Source organism: Haliotis rubra, unplaced genomic scaffold (genome assembly GCF_003918875.1).
Source record: "Haliotis rubra isolate DU_JTF1 unplaced genomic scaffold, ASM391887v1 Scf205, whole genome shotgun sequence".
Classification (NCBI taxonomy): Eukaryota; Metazoa; Mollusca; class Gastropoda; order Lepetellida; family Haliotidae; genus Haliotis; species Haliotis rubra.
This window is the reverse complement of record NW_025766059.1, coordinates 93,674-117,869: the sequence shown is the minus strand read 5'-3', so window position 1 is coordinate 117,869 and position 24,196 is coordinate 93,674. Positions and strand designations below refer to the sequence as shown.

Sequence of the window (24,196 nt, the reverse complement as noted above, 5' to 3'; positions counted from 1 at the left end):
GATGTGCATCCTGATGAAAATTCAACAACAGGAATTTAAAGTCATATATGAAGTATATACAAAACATATAGGACTAAAAATATGTTGGTTTCTGGATATGTTATTTATCAAATCATCGAGACTATTCATAAATTGATAATCAATTTTCATCCCTGACCCATAACAACAGAACACCACACTTTGCGTCAAAATATTTCTCTCAAGTACATACAGATCAAAACAATCGCCATACACGTCCCTTCTTTTCATGAAACCTGCCATATAGCTGGAATATTGCTAAGTGCGGAATAAAACAACGAACCAAACCAAATCGTCTCTTGAAATACATCATATGCTCAGTCGAAAGGTTCATGAATTTATTTGGTGAATAATGTCCATCAATCGTTAATGAACACAGATTCCTTGAACAGCTTATTTTTAGAACAATCTACCTAATTTAGTTTATCCACAGGATAACTTAAAACACTGTATGGCAACAGGGCTCTCTCCCCACAAATTCAAGTGCCTCACACTTTAAATGTCATGGCAGGCTGGCTGTCGTCCATTGTAAACTCCTGCAGTCAACATGTCAACTGAAACTACAATGCCCATGGAGTGAAACTCGACGTGATCGATCCCATCATCACAAAGGTCCACCAAAAGTCATGTGGCTGAATTCTTCTGAAAATCTAATACATGTACACCTAATTTACCTTATCCACAGGATAACGTAAAACACTGTATGGCAACAGGGCTGTTATATCCTTAGATGTAAGATTACATGAACATGTCATGAACAGTCTAAAAATTACAACTGTCGTGGGAATACTGCCAAGAGCAGTAAATATTACCAGCAGAACAAAACTACATGCATTCTGAAAAACACAAAATCTCGAACAACTTTATCATAGAGTTACACGTCAATCCAAGATTAAATTTGTATCTTGTTTATACATTACCTGGTTCAATATGCCATGTTGCAGAAGGCAAAATGAAAAAGTATATATTGTTCAAGTACTAAAAAGAATTCCTGAAATAAAAGTTATCAATAACAAAAACGATATATATATATGTATGTTTGTTCATTCAAACAGCATTATTTTTCAGTTCAGAAAGGTCCCTTCTTAAAACAGATGGTCTAATAGACAGAGTGCCTGTCCAGAAAGCAGAAGGTCAGAGGTTTGAATCCCTGACTTCTATGAAATGTTATGAAGAAATTACAGTTAAGAGATAAAACAAGACCTGATTGAGAAGCACACTTTACTATCTGCTGATGCGACACACAACCTCATTCAACCTCAACCTAAACTGTACATACAAAGGTTATTAGTGTGCACTAAAATGTAGGTAGTTTCATTAGGCCAGACCAATTTTATTTCTTGTTTTATGGATTTTTGTCCTCAGAAAACATAAAGGCAGGAGGGAAAAAAAATAAAAATAAAATCACCAGTCAAAGTAATATTCCTTTTAAATACTAAAAGTATTTACTTTTGGCATTTATGAAGTATATATGGGGCAAAAAACAATATAAAAACATTTTCTTGCACATTTACATTTTTGGACAATAAAAATATTAAAAGTTTATTTTTTGAGCGGGGAAAATTAACATATTTTTTTTATTATTCTTGAAAAAATACGACTGGCAGATCCGTAAAACAAGAAATAAAATTGGTCTGGCCTTATGAACATTATTTCCTCACAAGCCCAGCATCTTCTTGGTTACAATTTCAATGGACCACAGAAACACATTTCCACTATCTAACGTACGTCATGAAGAATACTGCTGTAATAGAAATATGTAATGCAACACATTAACGTCAATGTGGACTTCATGTGTTTTTCAAAGTCATCAGTAATTCTAGCCATCTTTGTCTTAGCATTATAATAGTATTACTATTGACATTTCAAGTTTCATTGAAAATCTTGCATTTTGATACTACTACTCCAATTTTGACAGGGATAAATCAGACATGTCATTATATTAACAAATACACTCCATATATTATGGTACCACTTTTGTGTATAATGGAAAGATAAAACAAATCCCTGTCAGAAGGGGAGTTACTAAGTGCAAATGAATCCATCCTTTAATGGATCTGATAAACCACAACTGTGTCAGTGCTATATCACAGAATATCAGTGTACAATAAATTTCACAATTCAAACACGCGAGCCAGCCATTATAATGCATGAGCTCAGAGGAAGCAATTCAAAACATTCTGTTTCCGATAAATAAATCTAATCTTGCAAGTTTGATTTGGGGTTTCCATCGATGAAATAGCCATTGAGGGATCAACCCCTTACAATTCAAAGCAGTAATCAGAGCTCTAATTAAAAAGAATATGCTTGAAAAGGAAGTCAAAATGACATCCTCACAAGCTCAGCTTTCCCAGCTGTATTAGTCATTGTGAAGAAAGATTCACTTTTTTCATCGCTTACATTTTTACAATTGGAATTTAGGGAAGTCAGGTGTAAATCCTACATAAAACTTTCAAACTGCTTCAAAACTGTCATATCAATATATTAGACAAAACATGGCAACAGAATATCAATATATGTTTATTGTAAAAACTCTGGTGTATATTGTCAAACATGAGATTCTTAACAGACAAACTGAATGTATTTTCAATGGCACCAACAACTAAAACAAATGGAGGGATAAATATTCCATGATCCATTCTGACCATGCCAGCTGAATAATGCCTGTACCAGCACCAGAAATAGCGCTACCTCATCAAAGTGGTGGACAAGACTTTACCAGTGATGCCAGCTGTTTCTACTCCTGTCTCAACAGTCTCAGCAATAGCCAGACTGGATTAACAAGATTGATAAAACGCACATGGTGAAGCCAAGGAGGAAACAGATGATGAAGAGAAATTAAGGGAATATGTGACAATTTATTCCATTCCTTTGGAAATGTTTCATCTGTATGGATATATATTACTTTTCTCATATGCATTGGCATTGGCTAGTGGTATGCTCGCAAAATGGAATATCCCCTACTTTTTTTAAATGGTATATTATAAGCACTTCATATACGAAATCTACTCCATAACTTAGGTGAGGATCCACGAGGTTACAGTCATTATGGCCCCAGCTTACTGATTATTTGTCAGTCTGATAGATCCACTTCCTAATTCCTGAATCAGCATTTTGTGTAAACTGTTATTGAACAAATGTGGAAAATAAAACTTTCATTGCTGGAATATTCAAGTTCTAATGCTTGGTTTTCAAAAATGTCCCTAAAATAGCTGAATTTCTAACATGGATTTTTCCAATATGGATATAGACATTGAAGAAATCTGTACAGTCTATATCACAAAATATGGATCTTTAAATATTGTTGAGGACCCCAAAAGATTAATGCCCCCTGTTTTGTCATTGAGTACACCCAGTGTATCAAAATTTTGACCAAAGTTTTGTTTCTCAGGTGATGTCCATATCCTCATCTCTCAAAGCTGATTTCGTGTACTGGGGTACTTTGATTGTATGACTGTTTTCGCAATTGTGACACTCTAAACAAATTCAAAATATAGCTCCATGAGTGCTTGGATCCAGGGTAATCAAGAATGCATATCTATAACACAGCATCCTTCTTATGTTTATAATACTGCTTGCACTCGTGATTCAAAAACATCCAACCAGATTCTTGCCTGTAAAATATAATACTGTGATATGTACACTGGCAACTAACAGTCGCTAATATTATCCTGAGACTTGGTCAGAAAAGTAGCCCAGCCATTTCTTCGTTGTTTCATAGGCAAGGAAGAGAGCGCCGGTAGCAGGGAAGGTTCTCACAATGGTCGGACCCAATCCCTATACAGTGCCAACACTCCTGGAATACATGGGGAAAGAGGTGCACGTCATTCTGTGATTCATGGTAGCAAAATTATTTCAAATCTTCAGATTCTTTAACCACTTAACAACCAAATATTGGAGACCGCCTCCGTGGTGTAGTGGTTAGAGCGTCCGCCCGGAGAGCGGAAAGTCGCAGGTTCGATCCCCGACTGCGTCATACCAAAAGAAATTAAAATATGGTACTTGTTGGTCCCTGCCTGGCGCTCGGCATTAATGGGTACAACAAGGACTGGTCGGCTCGGAGTCAGTATAATGTGCCTGAGTGGGGTATTCATGCTTCACTGCGGCATGGTTTCTCAGCAGGCTAGCACTATAAAACCAGCTTAAGTCTGGGCTAGTACAAGCAGCCGCACATACACATACACACGCATGCACGTCGTCATATGAGTGAAATATTCTGAAGCACGACGTTAAACCCAATTTCACCTCACCTCACCTCACCTCACCAAATATTAGCTAAATCTGAATTACACATAGTACATACAAAATGCAGTTTTGACTAATTCTTGCCATCATTCATTGCAGGAATATTTATTATACTTTCCTGTATTCCATTTATTTTTTATATTCCCCAGAATCATAAATCAATAAAATTCAAAATTTTCCTTTTACTTCCATACACATGTCCATCACACCGTATCATAATATTTAATTTGATATCTTAATATAATGGTCAGGTAATTGAGCAGGAATTGGAGCAGCCATTATCAGTATAATCTTTTGTATTCACAAATAATAGAGAATTTACACATGCACATGGAAATGATTTTGAATTAAGTGTGCGTTTATGTCATAACAACCTCGTCTGAATAGGAAATTTGGAAAATATACTCACTCACTCACTATAAATAATCGTGTCTGGACCAGACAAATCCAGTGAGTCCATCACGAGAAATGAGTGAGTGAGTGAGTGAGTTTAGTTTTACGCTGCACTCAGCTATATTCCAGCTATATGGCAATGGTCTGTAAATAATCAAGTCTGGACCAGACAATCCAGTGATCAACAGCATGAGCATCGATCTGCGCAAATGGGAACTGATGACATGTGTCAACCAAGTCAGCGCGTCTGACCACCCGATCCCGTTAGTCGCCTCTTACGACAAGCATAGTCACCTTTTGTGGCAAGCATGGGTGACATGCATCAACCAAGTTGATGAATCTGACTGCCTGATCCCTTCAGTCGCCTCTGATGAAAAACATGGGTTGCTGAAACCCAAGGTTAACCACAAGTTTCACGAGTCCACTAAATGTGTCTTTGAGACCGATATTAAAACAACTGTATATGAATGAAGGGCAACAGGAAACAGTTAAGTTTGGATCCATCTCACCATACCACAACTTGTCTCACATTGTGTCCAGTACAAAAGTAACTGAATGGACTGGAACCAACAGCATTTCCAAAAGCAAAGTATGTCCGTTTGGGAAAAAGTAAGCACCTATTGTCTAACATCAGATCCATGAACTTTGCTGAGTGTACCCAACACAAACAAGCGTACCTTCTTCTCTGAAGATCTTGAGTACCGTTGCTATAAAGGTGGGTGTCGCAGACCCTGCCACACACTGTACTTGAATGCGGGATTTGACAACATCAGCGGGGAAGATGGCCGTCCACAGTGCCACCCCACCAACACCACCACACACAATCGTCCTCCAGGCTCCTGAAATACCAGGAATGAGTGAATGGGATGTTTAGTGATTTGGGTTTTAGGCTATGCATGACAGTAATTCAGAGCAAAGTCCCAACATGGCACAAGTCAGCAATTACGACTTTGGTGAAACCATCCAACAGGTAAGGTAAATTTAGGCATGGAACCCATTCAGACAGTTGATATTGTCTGAATACATGTATCTATCCCCACTGTTTGCATATGGCTTCCAGGTCTCACCTATGATTCTTGGTTATAACACTGTCAACACCTGCCTGAACAAAACATATGATAAAAGTGTCCGACATCAAGCAAACAATCATGGCCTCATATTATGTGACCTTGAACAAGTTGGCCGAATGCTAAATGACCCTGACCTCATAAGTGACATTGAACTCTTAGTATTTGGACTTGACCTTGAATAAACTGAACTTGACCCTACACTAAGAAACTTTGAATTACTTACCTATTTCATCTTTTGTTTTCCCTGCTGGTGTGAGGAGGTGGCGACAAATTTCGTAACCCCCAAAGAAGAAGAAATATCCTGGCATTTCCCTCATGAAGGTGCTGGTGAGCCCTTTGAAGAGACCCCGGAAACCCTCTTGCTGGAGGATCTCCTTGGTCAGACCCCAGGGACCTCTGAGTTGGAGAGATCTTGTTATAGCTCATACTGACAGTGGTTAACGTGATATAGTGAGTGAGTTTAGTTTTACGCCGCTTTTAGCAATATTGAGCAATATCACGTTGGGGGACACCAGAAATGGACTTCACACATTGTATCCATGTGGGGACTCGAACCAGGGTCTTTGGCGTAATGAACAAACGCTTTAACCACTGCGCTACCCCACCACCCCTATCGTGACATAGAAAATATTATACAATATTATAAGTGCCTATTACAGTATGCATTGATTTTCAAGATGTAAGTACTGATAGAAATACCTCATTTATTGTAATATGAACACACCAAGCCATTTGAAGAGATATTTAGTAAACAGGAATAAAAATATTTTATTGACTATTAATTGTTTGAAACATACTACAAGTATATTATGGTTGTTCTAATTTCATTACATTTACATTTTGAGTCTCTCCAGCTGTTTACTGTTAAGCATCAGCTAGATATATGTCCTTACATTTTGAGTCTCTCCAGCCCTCCTTCCAGCTGGCCTTGTGTGGCCATCTCCCTCATGGCCTGCAGACGACACTTGACCAGCTCTGTTGGGCACAGCGTGAATGACGAGAAAAATGCAGCACCACTTCCTGCCAGGGCATTCTGCAGGGGCGTCAGCTTGTCTACACTTGGCACAGAAATCACCTTCGCCACCATCTTCTGGCAGATGCCATAAAACAGGAACAGGACCGAGTTCTCTGAGATCTGAGCAGCGAGGGACGGGATGGTGCCTGCATACAGACCTCGTACAATGCCATCTTGTTTGAATGTTTGTAAAGTACAGTCCATGGCATTAGTGTAGAGAGTAGGAAATGTCTGCATCTTCACCTTGACGGTGTCCAGCGGCTGACCCACGTACACAGAGGCAGTGCCACCTGCAGAATTACAACATTAAAGGTAATGAAACTCTTTCACTCACACCTTTAGTATGGTGATCAGGGGGCTGATCTTGTTCCTGTTATTGAAGTACAGTGTCCAGCTAACAAAAGTCGTTTGGAGCTCTACTCCACACAACCTACACAGAGTGAATGCTAGGAACATCCAAGAATGAAGTTTCATAATCTAACTATTACTGAGAACTTCTGAGATGACGTACCAAACACAATCTGCATATTCCATCCAGACTTAGGAACATTCTGGATTCTAATTGGATAGTCAGAGGTTTTCAATCACAACTACATGCCTGTGATTTGACAGCTACATGCTGAAGCAAGTGCTTGTTTTCAGACAACTTAATTTGCTCCAAAATATATGTAGCATCATCTCTGCTGGTTTTTGGCTTGGTTTGTCTGTTTGTCTGTTGTTTTACGCTGCACTAAGCAATATCCCACTTTATGGTGGAAATAATTGAGTCTGGACCAGACAATCCAGTGATCAACAGCATGAGCATCGATCTATGCAACCGGATACAATGACATGTATCAACCAAGTCAGCAATTCTGACCACCCGACCCCGTTAGTCACCCCTTACGACAAGCATGGGTTCCTGAAGACCAATTCACTGGTATCTCTGCAGGTAGTATCAGCTCTACAGTCAGCCAGTCAACATGAAGCCATTATAATACTTCAACAATCAGACAGTAGCCAATGCGCTCTAAGGTATATAATATTTATCAACTGTGAGCAAGAAGTTCAAGTTAGACAAATAGTTGAGTACATGCAACCTAACGGGAACTTCAAGGTCAAGGTTAGTAAATAATTTCCACGCTGGTACGTGAAGTGTCATTTTCATCTGTTTGAACACCTATGCACATGATAATGAATACCTTGGCAGGTGCATTGTAAGATAGGTGATTCACAGATATGCACACCTGTGACTAACAATAGAGCTGGTGAGTAAAACTGATTATGTTTCCAATATGAATGCATCATTTCAGCTGCATACATTTGTTAGGGATGAACAGCTTTCATTCACAAGGGATAGTCCTTTTGGAGTATTTACTGCTAAGAGCTATATATGTTTTACACTAAAGACACTTTTTATCATCGTTTACAAACTGAAATGGTGAAAGAATGATCTTAGATGACAAACATTACAAGTAGAATCTCTAATGTCTAATCTCTGAGTGAGTCAGCGAGTTTAATTTTACGCCGCTTTTAGCAATATTCCAGCAATATCACAGTGGGGGACACCAGAAATGGGCTTCACACATTGTACCCATGTGGGGAATCGAAACCCGTGTCTTCTGTGTGACGAGCAAACGCTTTAACCACTAGGCTACCTAAAGTCATCTGAAATAAAATATTATTACTCATAGTGATATATTTGATATTTAAAAAATTTAGGTTGAAATTCTCCACCTATCACTAATTGTCATCTTATGAAGAAAATACAAAGGAAAAACTTGAAAAATCAATCCTTCAGAGAAACCTTACTGAAATAAGGTTACGTAAAGTTGTCTGCTTATGACATCATAAACAATGTAGCATGTTGTATGTTCACAACAACATCTATCAAGTCAGATGATGAATCAGCATGGTAAATCCCTAAACTGAGTATTAAAGTTATTAAATTGCCTGTTATCTTCACGTGCAACACTAGCTTGTGACGTACCCACCTGCTACACCCCCCATGAAGTCGATGAAGGCATCTGTGGCTGTGCTCCTGTTCTTCTGACCAGCCTCCGTCTCCACGAGCTCCAGTGGGGGCTCCATAGTGCTTCTGTAAGGGAGTTCAACACTGTCACTGTATTCCAGGTTCACCAGAAGTCACCCTGACAGGCAGTTCAGGATATAATACTCAATGCCTTAAGTCCCCTCAGAAAATTGTAACGCTGAAACTGCTAGCATCTTCAAAGACATTTGTAAGCAATGTCCTACTGTGCAATGATTAATAAAATTGTTGGTGGCAGTTTAGAAGCGTGACAATCTGAAAGTTATTTCACAAACACAAATTTTCATACAAATTTTCATACCTCTTCATTCCCATTGTAGTATGACTTTGTTACAACCCACAGGAGATTACAAAGGATCACAACTAGATTGAAGCTTATATTCTAGCCCATGATCAGCAGATCCTGGAATCTAGGGGCCATAACTCTGCCCAGCTAATTAACAATCTGAGTCATGTAACATCTGCTTACATTCACTTTTAAAATCATGTTGAAAATTCCCCTATAAACATTATAAAACTGTTTGAACATCATATATATATATCAACCACAGGAATCTGCCGAGATATCTGTACTGTAATTCAGAATGTATGGTAAAATCCCATCAAATCCCACATAACAGTGTGGTTTGTAATTCAGGATCCCTTGATTTGTGGAACACATGAAAAACTCTTCATGCTGAAAACTAAAATACTGTATTATAAAATACCATTTCCTAACTGTTCCAACATGTGAATGAATCCATAAAAACTTATCACCCTTTATTGTCAGTGGAAAATCAGTTTCTATCATCTACAGATTTGTTGATAAGTCATGGGCAATGAACAGGCTTTCACTTGTCACGTTCAATGATTCGATGTCTTTGTAAACACAATGTATATCACTGGCCCCTGTATCGTCTTCTTATCAAAATGTTCTCAAGATCAGGGGTAAATAGAGTACAACCAACTCATATTAGCTGAAAGTGTTTTGTTATAATATCTATCACAATTAGGATAAATTGTACCATTCCAGCATTTGTCAAGCACAATACATATTTTTTCCCCTCCTATCTGATATTTACTATATAGAAAAATATTAGGGTAATAATCATTTTATTATCTGAAAAAATTCCTAAAAAAACATCATAATTCAGATATGTCTTTGCTTTGAAAAGTCTTACAAAACTGTGCATGGATGTATGGTCGGTGTGAACCACTCCATTACTCATACACAGTGTTGTCCGCGATCAAGTGTAGTGCAATTGGTGAAGCAAGGCGTGTGCAGCTACTCGTGAAATCAATTTCATTGTCAAGCAATGGTCGTGCACTTGCCTACATCGCTCTACCTTTCACAAACCAAATGGGTTTGCTCATTGCCGGGCACCGCCTACTTCTCGTAAACGCGTTCTCTGCGCCGTTATCCTTGTTTGCCAGTAACACCATCCAGCAAGCCCTAGACTGGTTCAAATTTCCTAGTTTGATTGCATAACGAGGATAATTTACCGTTACCCATTTTAGTAAAGCTTTAGAGATTAAGTCCACCCTGATAAGGTGTGAAATCATGACGGTCTACAAATTAGAAAACAATTTTTAAAATCTGTATGGGACATTAGTAAATAGTTTAATGAGCAATCAGACACTGGGTGGAGACTAAAAGTATGCAGTTCCTGTCGGTGTCCACATATTTACTTTATTACGATACCAAGTTTATTGGACTGGTTTATCAAATTACCAATAAATATTAAAAGTCCTCCAAATAAAACTCAGCTAGCCACCTAAATATCATACAGCATTAAAACAATGGAGGTTGTGTTCCCTCAACAATTTGATGACAGTACTTGAATAAACCTTAGTCATAAATCTAACACTTGTCATGTGTCTTGCCACTTGACCTTTCAAACAGTCATAAGTGCATTTAGCTGGACAGTCTGTTGTGATGAAGTAAAGCACATAAAACTTTAAGGACTAATAACATTTTGTGTGGAAACAATGTTTATCATCCAAAGCTGTGTTCCACAGTAGATATCGCTTGTGTGAGATCAGACGATATCTCCTAGGAGATATCGTTTTGACCGTAGATTTTGTACAATGCCCTGACAATGCTATGACGTCATGAACTTGTTGACGTCACAATGTTATGACACCTCTGCACTGCAAATCTAATGGCAGTACTGTAGTAGTAGACAGAGTGGGGCTTTTGGACCAAGGTAGCTAAAGCTTTATTACATAGATAAAGCTTTAGTCGGATACCTTATTTTTACTGTTATTACCTATACAGAAAGCCTCATTTCCTAAATAATGCTTTAGTTGGATCAAGCTATGAAAGTGTTTATTTGATCTATGTCGTGTTGACGGGAGGTAATACTGTGTCATACGGTACGATCAATAATTCTTCTCTCACAAACCCCCTCCCTGGCCCATCCATCAAGTAGTATATCATCTGATTTCATCTATATCCATATGCCTCTATGACACTATGTCACATTGACCTCAACGAAACAGTTTAACGTGAATCGCCTAGGATCTCTTTGGTGTTGGTAATAAAGGCTTGCTGGGCCTTTTTCACCCCTTGTTCTATGTACTTTTTTTTCTCGTCCTCACTGATAGCAGCAGACTTACGAGACTTGGATCGAATCTCTTGTTTCATTTTGTTATATTTTGTGAGTTCGGATAGGATCAAACGAAACTCCTCCTCTGAGATTTTGTTGTCAGTGAGTGCCGCTGAAATACGGTCGCTACTGTGTTCAGCTTTGCTTCAGCTAGAATTCTAATTTCATCATGCTTCAATGCCTTACGATGCAGTCTGTTGATGTGTATTTAAGTATCAACCCTAACACTCCTGTCACTCCAGCCGTTATTTCGAGTCCCATCACTATAGGTACAGCCACGATGGTGGTTAATAACCCAACACCTGTCACCCCTAGACCCATGCTGGTTGTCATAAGGGCAGTGTCAGCCCCGTCCCACGGCATTGAAAACTCTATGGTATTTCTTATATAATGCTTTACGCTTTGTCGCGGTCTTGTTCTAGTTGGCGCCTTACATCGCATAATTGTCTCAAAGCGGAACCCGCCTACGGTTTCCAGGGTCTTCGCTACTTCATCTATGCCTGGATACAATCCCATCCTATAATATATATTACTTAAAGATATTTTAATTGGGTTTCATTTAACCTTCGATCAACGTACTTGAGACTTATAAGGTGTGAATCCTCATGTAGGAGAATAGTGGAGAAGTTAATAGGTAACTTTGCATCCACACTATCCCCCTCGGAGGGGATTATTGAGGGGGTTATAGAACCCGTTGAGGGGTCCGGTTGTATGACGATGGTGCGGTAACGTTTACTATAGTTCTGGGGATTCCAATGTACTGTCACCCCGGGTACAAGTTGTTGGTCTAGATTATTATTATTAACTCTATCGAGATAGACTTCTATTATGAGTGTGGAGCCTGGTGACACAACTGGAATATTCCGTCGGGTTCTGTAGCATTTATACTGTAACTCACCCCCTCGGAATGATAGTAACATATTAGGTAAACCCGGGTTTAGTACAATCTTTGTATTAGGTCCCGGAACGAAACACCCGAGCGCGGTACCGCTATTCTTAATTTCATAGATATACCCATCTTCTTTTGATGTGATATAAGGTGAGGCGAGTGTTAAGTTGACTATCCATTTGGGCTCTTTAAAATCTGATAACGACACCCGCCTATACACGTTGTCTTTGAAGTGCAGGACGTACAAGGTGTCTTCCTCACCAGGTTGATCGAATCCCTCCGTGTCCCCAAGGTCGTTAATCGTAGTGTTGGGTCGAAGCCAAGACATTGCTATAATACTATTACAATATAATTTCCAACTGGTTTTCTGATAATAGTTCAGGGGTGCACTTCACCCCCATGAAGTGTATGTTGTCGGGTAGGAAGATCTTGGTTAGTGATATAGTGTCTTCCACGATCACGTTGACTCCCTGCAGACTGGTTTTGAGTCGACACCCACCCGCACGTAAACGTTGCAAACGTGATACTGTTGTTGTTTCCCCACCGGAGTTTGACCCCTTCACGATCTCTACATCATCCCGCGATGGTTCCCTAGGTAGACTTGGATGATAAGTGTTGAGTTCGCCGGTAGACTCTCCAGGATCCTGACCACACCTTCGAATTCAGACACCAACTGCAATACCACGCTTTGCATCCCCGCTTTACTCGATAGCATGTGGGCTGCCATACTGGCGAGTGGGCTGATGACTACGCCACGCCTCTGAGTCGGGATGTAAGCCACGAGCAGGGTTCCGTTGTTCACTCTTACTTTGTTTAGGTGGTTGTCTTTATTATCCGTGAACACGTAGGGGAGCCGAGCCTAATATTGAGAAACCAGTCGACTTTACCCGGTAATAACACCCACTTGTCATCATCGGTGAAGACGAAGCGATATGGTTTGTTTCAGGCGACGGTAGTGCTCTCAACATCGGTTAAGTCGAACAGTTTGCCCCCTAACGATGGGTATATCATCCAGGTATCACCGGTGTTGACAAGGGTGTACTTAGTGTTGATTGCCGCTCTTGAGGTATCTACTATATCGCTTTAGGTTGCTAGTACCACCGAGGGGACTTCAACGCTTTGTAAATGCTGTTTTTAAGTTGTAAGGCGACACTTTACCATCTACCCGGGTCGTCGAATCCAAGGTGGTGTCCCCGGATCGGAGATCCCCACATTGATGCATTTTTTCAACTTCATTCCGGACCTTGTGCCCTGGTCATTTTATGTGCAGCGTTACGCTGAGGTATCCTATATTCACGAAGATTATGATTTATATCTAACACCGATATTATCAGCTCAGGGATGTTGCCCTGGGTTAACCTCTTATACTGCGCGCGTGAAAATCGACTTCGGTTCTGCCGCCGCTGTATTTCTCCGCTTTCACCGGTACGCTCTCAGTATAGTGGAAGGGTGACCCCTTGAATGTTGTCCGTTGTGCTAACCTGGCTGAGATGAATGCACAGCCTCGCACGGTACTAGGTCGGTAACTTCGTGCCTGTGGCGGTAGTCGCTATTTTATCTCTTCAGGCTGTATACCGAAAGTGTCCTCGCCAGTGGTCGCGATCGAGCCCTCAAGGAGTTTCTTCCGTTGTTGATTAACACCACTGTACCGCTTTGAGTCGCTCATCTTGAGTTCGCCCCAATGGTTTGAATACCTCGCCGCCTAGAGAGCACACGCTGTAGTAACCATCAATTATCTTGTTGCTAGCCACCCTACTGCAACAGTTTATTGTTGCTAGCGCTGATGTTAGTCCATCGGTAGGTAGGTTATATCGCGACAGTGCTATTTCTCGAAAGTTGACCGGCGTGTTATCGATCGCGTATGCCAGCTGAACGGCCTCGCCGCTTAGCTATTCCTGGAGTGTTATGTACATGTTATATAAACTCATTATATAATAGTTTTAAAACATGAAGATCGGGTCGCTGATGGATTGTATTTCGAATTTCCAGTTCATAGATGTGTTCGATAAGTATAAGTTTTCGGTGACTAACGCTAAGACAGTGCACGCTTTGGTTCAACAACCCGATGCAGTTCTGGCAGAATCAACTCAACTTCGCCGTGGTGGTGCGCCACAACGGGTGTGGTGTATCCGGACACTCAGGCGGACCGCTGAGTCAGTCTGTGTTCACGCTTCACGGTACTACCAGGTCAGGCGTATCCTCAAAGAGATCAGCCCCACTCCCACAAGAAAAAGGCGGAATGCAGTAAACAACCAATACGATAGACGGGCCTACTTAACGATTTGCAAATCTAATTCGAATCGACACTAAAACGGATTGGCGCTGCCGGACCGAACCACGGATTGGGTATTCCTATCGCTTCATTAACATGCCTCGCGGAAGCCAGCAAGAAGCTGCAAGATTAGGGATACAAGTCGTATCATCATATCACCTAAACTAACGAGTGGGGATGACCGCTACATGGCATTCGAATTTTACAGCAAGGGATTACCGAGTTTGGAGGTTCGAGCAGGGTGGTGACTGGGAAAAATTCATGTTGGAATCGAAGGGTATACTGCGTACGGCACCAACGCTTTGAATGACTCGATTCGAACGCATCGCGGTGGGCACTGTTGCGCGCAGACGCAAACGCTGCTCCAATATCCTAGGCAAAGGGACCGCTTAATGCACGCCATTGCAGAAACAATTCGCTGTCAACGAGAGGATGCTATCAATGCTCCAGTTGATCTCCGAGTGCCATCAAACGCTACCAAGACGTGTTGGAATATGCCAGGTCGAAAGTCCACTACGCGTTCGGACGCGGGACTGTACATGGCTCCGAAAGTGATATGCAACTGAGAGTAAAAGTGGTGGGCTACAACAACGAAATAGTTATAGCCACGGGCGGTCAAAAGTTAAGCGCCAACCTCGATGTCAACGCCCCCACGCCCCACCACCCACTCAACCGTGAAACGGTATAGTGGCACCACCCCCGAGCCTAGGGTTCAACACACACCTACAGCCCCAGTCTGCAGCCTCCAATCAGCAGCACATCGACCGTGAAACAGCCATGGTGGTTGGTGGGGTAGCTTTGGGGCTCATTTGGTTAAAAATTCCTTAGCCGCCACGCATACACCAGACCCACGCCGACGCTTAATTTATGGCTGCCCACAGGTTTTGACTAAGCCACGGCAGTTTTAGCCAGAGCTTCAGCGCAACCACGACGATGCGAGGGAGATGGCAACTCCGGGAAAACGATCGACTGAATGGGTTGAACGGCTCCCTAAGGTGGTGTCTGCCATAAACCATGAAATCATTGACGACTCACCGGGTAAGAAGCCGCAGACGCTATCAAATTAAAATCAATAGTTGCAGAGTCAGATTGCGCGGGAAAGTTACCAGACATCAAAGCCGGGGTACACGAACCCTCCTATATGGTCAGTCTTGATACTACTTGATGGATGGGCCAGGGAGGGGTTTGTGAGAGAAGAATTATTGATCGTACCGTATGACACAGTATTACCTCCCGTCAACACGACATAGATCAAATAAACACTTTCATAGCTTGATCCAACTAAAGCATTATTTAGGAAATGAGGCTTTCTGTATAGGTAATAACAGTAAAAATAAGGTATCCGACTAAAGCTTTATCTATGTAATAAAGCTTTAGCTACCTTGGTCCAAAAGCCCCACTCTGTCTACTACTACTGTGTTCAGAGATGTACATTTTTCATTGAAAACTAATGAAGAGTGATTTTGGATGATAAATAGAATCTCACCCTCGTGTCTTCTGATATCAAATATATCAACACTCGTTGATAAAAGTAAAAATATCCTCGGCAAGCCTCGTATATTTGTTACTTTATCAACTCGTGGTGATATATTTGATATCAAAAGACACTCGGGTGAGATTCTCTATTTCACAGCTACTTCTGGTCTCTACATGATCTGAATCTCCAGGTCTACTGGTGTGATAGGCTATCAAACCACTCACCTTCCACCCTTGGGGCTGGGTCTCTCCACTTCTCCAAGCAGGCAAGAAGATGCACTGAAAAGTCAATACTGTTATGTAGTATACTCAGGTGAACACTATACTCAAGAAAATGCTGTAATCTGATGAAGGGGAGTGAAGTACTGCTCAAATGTTATTATCAACAATAATTAGGACTTTATGGTATCACCAGTACATAGGTGTACTGCAATATGTTTCTGCAACAGTAGTTCCTTGATATTTCATCTCTGTTCTGCTCTATTAGAAACAAAATATATATGGTTTCATTACTATTTGTATTGTTTAACCAAATTTCATTCACAAATGATGTTTCCCTTCAAAATTGACTGATGAAGTGGTGGAACCCAAGGAAGTGATTTTCTTTGCATGGCACCAACTGACAATCCAGACTTTGACATCATAATATTCACTTCTTATGTAGATAATAGGATTTGCATATGTACAATCAGTGTCGTTCACTATCAAACACTTAAGCTCCAAATATATCAGTCAATCAATCTTATCTCAGTACTTAAAAATGTGCAAAAATCTAATATGCAAACTAGGGTGCAATCTAGTGTGCGATCCTGTGTCGCTGATTGTTGGACACTTCAAAGGTCTGGGCGAGAATGACACTGTAAACAAATATTCTCAAAAGACTGTAGTAAAAACATAAAATTCATATTCTGGAACATTTCAGGTATTACTCAGAAACTTCATGACAAGGACTTTGTTAACTTTATCAAATCATTTGATGTCATTGGTTTAACAGAGACTTGGAGTAATGATCATTGTGCAAATGATGTATTTACAGATTTTGACTGTTTGAATAAAGATAGAGATAAGATAGCCACAACTGTGTAGAGATCTGGAAAATGGTATAACTGTATTATTTGTAGGAAAATCACTAACTATAAATATCAATCTTTATATATAGCTGTGTACATATATGCAATTTTATCTTCTTGGTATGAGAAGTGGACTGTAAATATACATCGAGAGGATCTTTGTTCCATGGCTATGTATATGATATCTCCTAAGATATCGTTTTGACAGCAGATTTTGTACAATGCCCTGACAATGCTATGACGTCATGTACTTGATGATGTCACAATGCTATGACATCACCGCACTGCAAGTCTATTGGCAGTACTGTGTTCAGATATGTACATTTTTAATTGAAAACTAATGAAGAGTGATTTGGGATGATAAATAGAATCTCACCCTCGTATCTTCTGATATCAAATATATCAACACTCGTTGATAAAAGTTAAAATATCCTCGGCAAGCCTCGGATATTTGTAACTTTATCAACTCGTGTTGATATAATTGATATCAGAAGACACTTGAGTGAGATTCTCCATATATCACAGTATGTATCCCATTATGCTGCACTACAAACCTGAGAATACACAGACCTAACAGGAACCAAATTGGTGTTCTTCAGACTTCCAAATTCCTACAAGTGTTAATTAATTAAAAGTCCTGAGCCTTCAACAGAAGGAAATGAGTAAAGTGAAATCTTTTGTGAGTATTATACGATGTCATGGAAACATATCCACAATTACTTTAAATTGAGCTAATTGCTTCTCCATCTCAGCAAAATATTCCAAGGTCTGTGATTTTGTAAAAATTGACAAATTTTAGGAACATGCAGTGATCAATATTAAGATTGTTGTTTGGCTACAAGAATAAAGAAAACAACAGAAAAGCTTAAGAGAAAGTCACATTTACAGAGGAGAGAATTTACTTACAGAAGTTGATAGCTGAGTAACAATCGTAACAACAACATGGTCGGCAATGTCCAGGGATCTCCCCAAGAAAACTGACTTATCCAATACTAATATACATCAGTTGGATGATGTTTCTGTCAGTGACACAGCAATCCATATCTCCCTGCATCTGTGCAAACATTTCCCCATCAGTGTTAGGCTTGTGTGGACAGCACACATCCATTGAAACAAGTATGATATGTTAACCTAAATTATTTTCATTTGTAATGTTTTCCTGGTCAATATTCTAGAGGGAGCCAAGTAAGAGCCATTGTCATCAATATCCCCCAATGGTAAACACTAGTAAGGAATAAATATATTTATCTTACAACCTTGGAAATTCAAAACTGAAATATCTTTTAAATCATTAACTCTCAAAAAGCACCAGTTCACTAACAGAGTAATGTAAAGAGTTTGGTAATGAAACACTCTACAGTTTTCGAGATCAGAAAGCTACAGAAATAATCACTACTGGCATTCTACATTGGTCTAAACCGAAGTTGCTGTCACGGAACCACCCCAAAAAACCCACTTTTTTCCAAAATATGAAACTATCAAAAGGCACCAGTTCACAATATACCAATCTAAGGAGAAAATGCCTCTCGACATATCACACTGAATCTCCATCTTGGATGAAATTCACACAGCGAATGCAAGTACCGGTAGACAATAAACTACAGAAAATGGACGGGTTCATCACAAAAGCATGTAAATCTAGAAACATCTAAATACCTATTTTTCTTAAATTGAATTGTTAAATACTTTTCTGATTTATCATGCTACCTCTACAGAATATGGGTCAGCAGGCTGCTTAACTGAATATATTGTCTGGCCTGCTGTCTGTCAGTCCAGATGACACAGAACAAAACCAGTTTCTGCACAACTAAAACCTTATTGTTGCATGCAGGTTACTAGATAATTAGTCCAACATGTTACCATATTCAATATGGAATGTGTTATGCAAATTTAGAGCAAATTCAAACATGTTTTATCAGGTGAGATCTCATATTACTCATAACATAAATAGCAACATGACAGGAGAATGTGAAAGAAAGTTGAATATTTATGATGCATTTCCCCCCTTGATATTTGTCTTATAACAATAGGGTCTGAGAGGCAGAAAGAAAGTAGTTTTGTCAAAGTGTGTCATTTCACTAGAATATAATAGTAATTATATTTTTTGACAGATACACAAGTTTATCACTATTTGTCAAATACAGAATATATAGTATGCATTCCAGATATTTGCCATACATCAAAATTCATAAAGGCCAAAAGCTTTCAGAAAGAGCTGTATGATTAATGGGCAAACATGACAAAGAGAAGCACCACATGTTGTTGGACTCATCTGCCAAAATTCAGCTTCTTAACAGATATTATGGCCTCAGACGTTAAAAATTCACACTGTTAGCATAATGGAACCATGTTATGTTCACCCTCAAGTCATTGGGATAGCATAGTGGTTAGTACTATAGTAGTGTTCACTCATCAAAGGTCTGGGTTTGATTCCCAAAATTGAATACATTGATCAAAGTCCCTTCCTGTGATCACCTGCCTTGATATTGCTGGAATATTGAGAAAAGCAGCATAAGCCTCACTCAATAACCCTAAATTCAATACTACTATCAAAATACATTTGCAATGTTATATCCAGTAGTATCTAATTGAAAACTTAACCTACCACCAGCTGGTTATAATGTTGCAATCTTGGAAGAAATATGGAGTAATGTCATTCCTGCTGTTGCTCCATCCATTAATATGTCTATGCTGCAACGATGTGGGTTTCAGGCACAGGGTTTATGCTGATCATATGTAACATGACGTGAGGTGAGGTGAGGTGAAATTGGGCTTAACGTGCTTGAGAATATTTCGCTCATATGACGATGTGCATGCATGTGTATGAGTGAGTGAGTGAGTGAGTTTAGTTTTACGCCGCACTCAGCAATATTCCAGCTATATGGCGGCGGTCTGTAAATAATCGAGTCTGGACCAGACAATCCAGTGATCAACAGCATGAGCATCGATCTGCTCAATTGGGAACCGATGACATGTGTCAACCAAGTCAGCGAAACTGACCACCCGATCCCGTTAGTCGCCTCTTACGACAAGATAATCGCCTTTTTATGGCAAGCACATGGGTTGCTGAAGACCTATTCTACCCGGGATCTTCACGGGTCTCATGCATGTGTATGTGTATGTGCGGCTGCTTGTACTAGCCCAGACTGAAGCTGGTTTTATAGTGCTAGCCCACTGAGATAACATGCCGCAGTGAAGCATGAATACCCCACTCAGACACATTATACTGACTCCGAGCCGACCAGTCCTTGTTGTACCCATTAATGCCGAGCGCCAGGCAGGGACCAACAAGTACCATATTTTAACATCTTTTGGTATGATGCAGTCGGGGATTGAACCCGCGACCTTCAGCTCTCTGTGCTTGTGTAACATGGAATCACAGGAAATTCAAATAGCTTCCTTGGTCATATGCTTTTTGAGTAAATCTAAGAGCATCACAATGCCAGATTAAATAACCATGCAAACAACAGCAAATCTATGTTAAACACCACTGTGAAATACACATGTGCCAAATGTCCTTACATTCAAAGCAAAAAGTAATGTCCATAAGAGTGAGTGACTGCAGGAGTGGTATCAGGTCACTAACAGCATCCAAGACGGTCCAAGCAGTGGGTGACCTTAAGTAACATCACAACGTCAAGATTGACAGATTGTGCGCCACTATCTGCAGGATCGCTTCCCCAGAGCGACGGAAACAGCACGCCAGACCATTGTGACTCACAACAGACCGATCAGTGCCAATACAGTGCATTGACATTTGTGCGGAAAAAAACCTCTGCTGTCACAGACCATATTGTAGTCCTGTCCTTACCGCTCATCATCGCCAAAACCGACTACAATGGGCAACTCAGCATCGAAAATTGGCATAATGGAGAACTGTACTTTTTTCTCACGAAAGCCGATGTTGTGTTTCGTCAGTCGATGGCGAGTATGGTGAAGGCGTTGGGAACTGTTTTCAAAGGCGTGTATTGTTGAAAGAGACTCATGGGGTGGTCCAAGCATCATGGTGTGGGGTGAAATCGGTCTGAACCAGATTGTTGAATGTTCCAGAATCTCGGTCAAGGATGAGGAAATGACGTAACAGTTGCTCGCTATATTGACCAAGTCATGAGGCCCCACGCTGTACCACATTTTGGACATTAAAGAAATCACATCTTCCAGTAAGACAAAGCTAGTGCCCACACTGCAAGAGTAACATTGGCTTCCTAAGACAACATGGCATCTAAAACCTACAATACCCTGCACTCAGTCCGAATTTGAGTCCAGTAGAACACCAGTGGGACAAGATTCAAAGAAGACTGAATGACCTCTAACCAAGGGCGACAACTGATGTTGGACTCGATTCAATTCACAGAGTATGGACCCAAGCGCCTATGGCCTTCATCAACAGGATAATTCATTCCATGTACACACAATGCAACGCTTTCATCGATGTCCATAGTGGCCACACACAATACTGACTTTGGGCTATCTTCATGGTACCATTTTTGGTGATTTTGTATTTTTTAACTCTAAATGTGATTCCCAAAAATGTGTTGAACACAATTGTTAAGTCTGAACTCTATCCTCCGGTTTGTTTGTTAATTAGAGTGAATTATAGTGTGTGCTTTCAGAAACCGCTATCAGTGCGACATTTGTTTTGTGGTTCAGTATATTATGAGCAAACTGGAAATCAAATGAAATAGATTCTGCTGGTTCTATACCCAAGGCATGTTACTCTACACAGCGAATTGGTGTCCCTTAGACAACTGGGCCCCCAAAATATGCAGGGATAGCAATATCGTCATCATGTAATGTCATCAAACAATGAAAGAATTATTACACATTTACATGAACAAAACACATGTGTGGATTCTGGGCAACGACCTGTCAACAGTAATCAGTATTGGTTTTAAGACTCAACCATTATCATATTCACATTAACGAAAACGCCATGTGGGGATACTTGGTAAGCACTGGACCACAGTAACTAAAGCTGGTTGAGAGAGCAACCAAACAGATTAGTCAGTCAGGCTCAGCGACTTGTTCATTGTGTTCACTGGATTGTCTGGTCCAAACCCGATTATTTATAGGGTGTGTGCATAACTGTCGTATATTGGGTCAGGAGCAAATAACAACAGGAACCTGTGAAGGCGGTAGATGATGTACTGATGATGGTGTGATGCATCATATATGTATATGCACCGATGACGTCACACAGTGACATAGTTCACTCACAGAAAAACGTGGCACTGCTGTAATCTAATCCTTACCATGTGCATCTACAGCACCTTAAAGACTACAGTAATAATAGACTACAATATGGACAAGATGATTGTCCTGTACAGAAGTAGATTTAGTCCACAAGAACCTATGATTATGTTTATGCTGATCTTTCTGTGGGGTTTCCAAGGTAGAATAACACCCTTTGGACTTACACCTGATCTTGCTGAGGGATTGCCAATGTGGAATACATCCCTTAGACTTTACGCTGGTCTTCCAGTGGCTTTTCCTGGCTAGAATACATCCCCATAACTACCTGCTGGTCTTGCTGAGGAGGGTAGGACAAAATCCCACCCAGACAAAATCCCATAGGACAAAATCCCAAAGGACAAAATGTCTGCACATTGCGGATAAAATCCCAACAGTGTGAAAAATGACATACAATTATTTTGAAATAGAAATTTTTATTTTTCCTCATAAATAAGCAGTATTGATCATAAGCACTAATAATATGATTCGATGCAATCTCATAACATAATTCATCATCCTGCTATATTTTCATGATACATGTACATGTAATCATACAAAGCATCATTCAAGAACATCATCTTTGTACATCTTAATTGATGTATGGCTGGATGACCATGAGATGTAACAAGAACCGGATTATCCATTGTCAACGATGTCTTCATGGACCCACGACATTCTAATGCAATTTTTCTTGAACATTCCCACCTAATACTACTCTTATTTGAAACCTTCTTACTGTACAAAAATCCATCTAATGCTATTTTAACTGCTCTCTTTTTGCTCTTCAGTACTTCCATTTTGACCCACTGATAAAAACTGTCATCATCACAGACACATTTATACAATTTATCAATGTTAATACATGCCAATCGACTTATCCCATATTGCTTCTGTCATGAAAACATGCTAATGTTTTACTGGTGAAAAAAGGTAACAATAACATAGAAAAATGGGATTTTGTCCTATGTTGGTCATTTTGGTGTGGGATTTTGTCCAAAGAAATTTTGTCCTAAAGAGGTTTGGTCTGGTTGGGATTGTGTCCGGTTGGGATTTTATCTGGTTGGGATTGTGTCCGTCCCCCTTGCTGAGTGGCTTTCTGGACGGTAAAATACTCCATGACGCAAATTTCGTCACAGTTTAAGTTGTTCATGTCGTAATCGAGACGATAACGTACGTCCTTAAGTGTCCATAAAACACACAATGATAAACAAATTTGTTTATAAACACTTCATTGGAAAACGATCCGTTTTGGCCAATATTTCGGATCCGTTTTAATGCTTGCCCTTTTGGACTGGCACAACCTCTTGCATATTCGGCCACGTATGAAGAACATATTTCCAGATGCAAAAAAGAAACGAGAAATTATAAAGATCTCGACATATAAATGGCAGATAAACAAAACTGTAAGACACAAATCATTTAAACGACACTGACAATCTAGGTACATTTAGCACTTCACGTTGCTCGACGAATGAATACTGACAAATCCGTTGACACTCGCAAAGTAGACTTGTTGCCATTACACTGCTAATAATTGTACTGCGTTTGCTTACAAACCTTTAGGATGGTCAGATTGTCTTCTCACGTCGTATTATGTAGTTCTTATTCCGCTTGATATCTAAGACTCACATCAAAACATATCACTTGCGTGTAAACACCAACAACCTCGTGGTGACCTTTACCAAGGCCACAGGAAGTGCACACCTCCACTTTCTGCGAATTTCATTGGATGAATTGTATGCTGGTTATAAATAGCTCTAGTAAACAAACCCGCGTGGTAGAAACCTAACATCAGTTATTATTCGCGTATTTTACAATTAGTTTCATATCTATTCTTTCTATTCTATTCCACAAGACAGCTCTTTGAAATCTTCGTAGAAAGAACATGCCCGATCGTAG

At 40.1% G+C, this 24,196-nt stretch overlaps 1 protein-coding gene across 2 annotated transcripts; it reads right to left on the bottom strand.

Moving 5' to 3' along the window:
* Positions 1 to 1,598: 1,598 nt before the first annotated feature.
* LOC124276046 (mitochondrial ornithine transporter 1-like) lies at positions 1,599 to 23,978 on the bottom strand. Of its 2 annotated transcripts, none has more exons than XM_046711690.1 (7): positions 23,855 to 23,978; positions 16,221 to 16,274; positions 8,715 to 8,818; positions 6,620 to 7,031; positions 5,950 to 6,122; positions 5,320 to 5,495; positions 1,599 to 3,795 (listed from the first exon to the last, which is right to left on the bottom strand). In XM_046711690.1, exons 3-7 carry the CDS (start codon positions 8,809 to 8,811, stop codon positions 3,685 to 3,687), a joined length of 969 nt encoding a protein of 322 aa, XP_046567646.1. In that variant the 5' UTR covers positions 8,812 to 8,818; positions 16,221 to 16,274; positions 23,855 to 23,978; the 3' UTR covers positions 1,599 to 3,684. The 2 variants fall into 2 exon arrangements, with proteins under 2 accessions (XP_046567646.1, XP_046567645.1); XM_046711689.1 differs by having other exon boundaries at positions 1,599 to 3,814; positions 5,334 to 5,495.
* Positions 23,979 to 24,196: the final 218 nt, after the last annotated feature.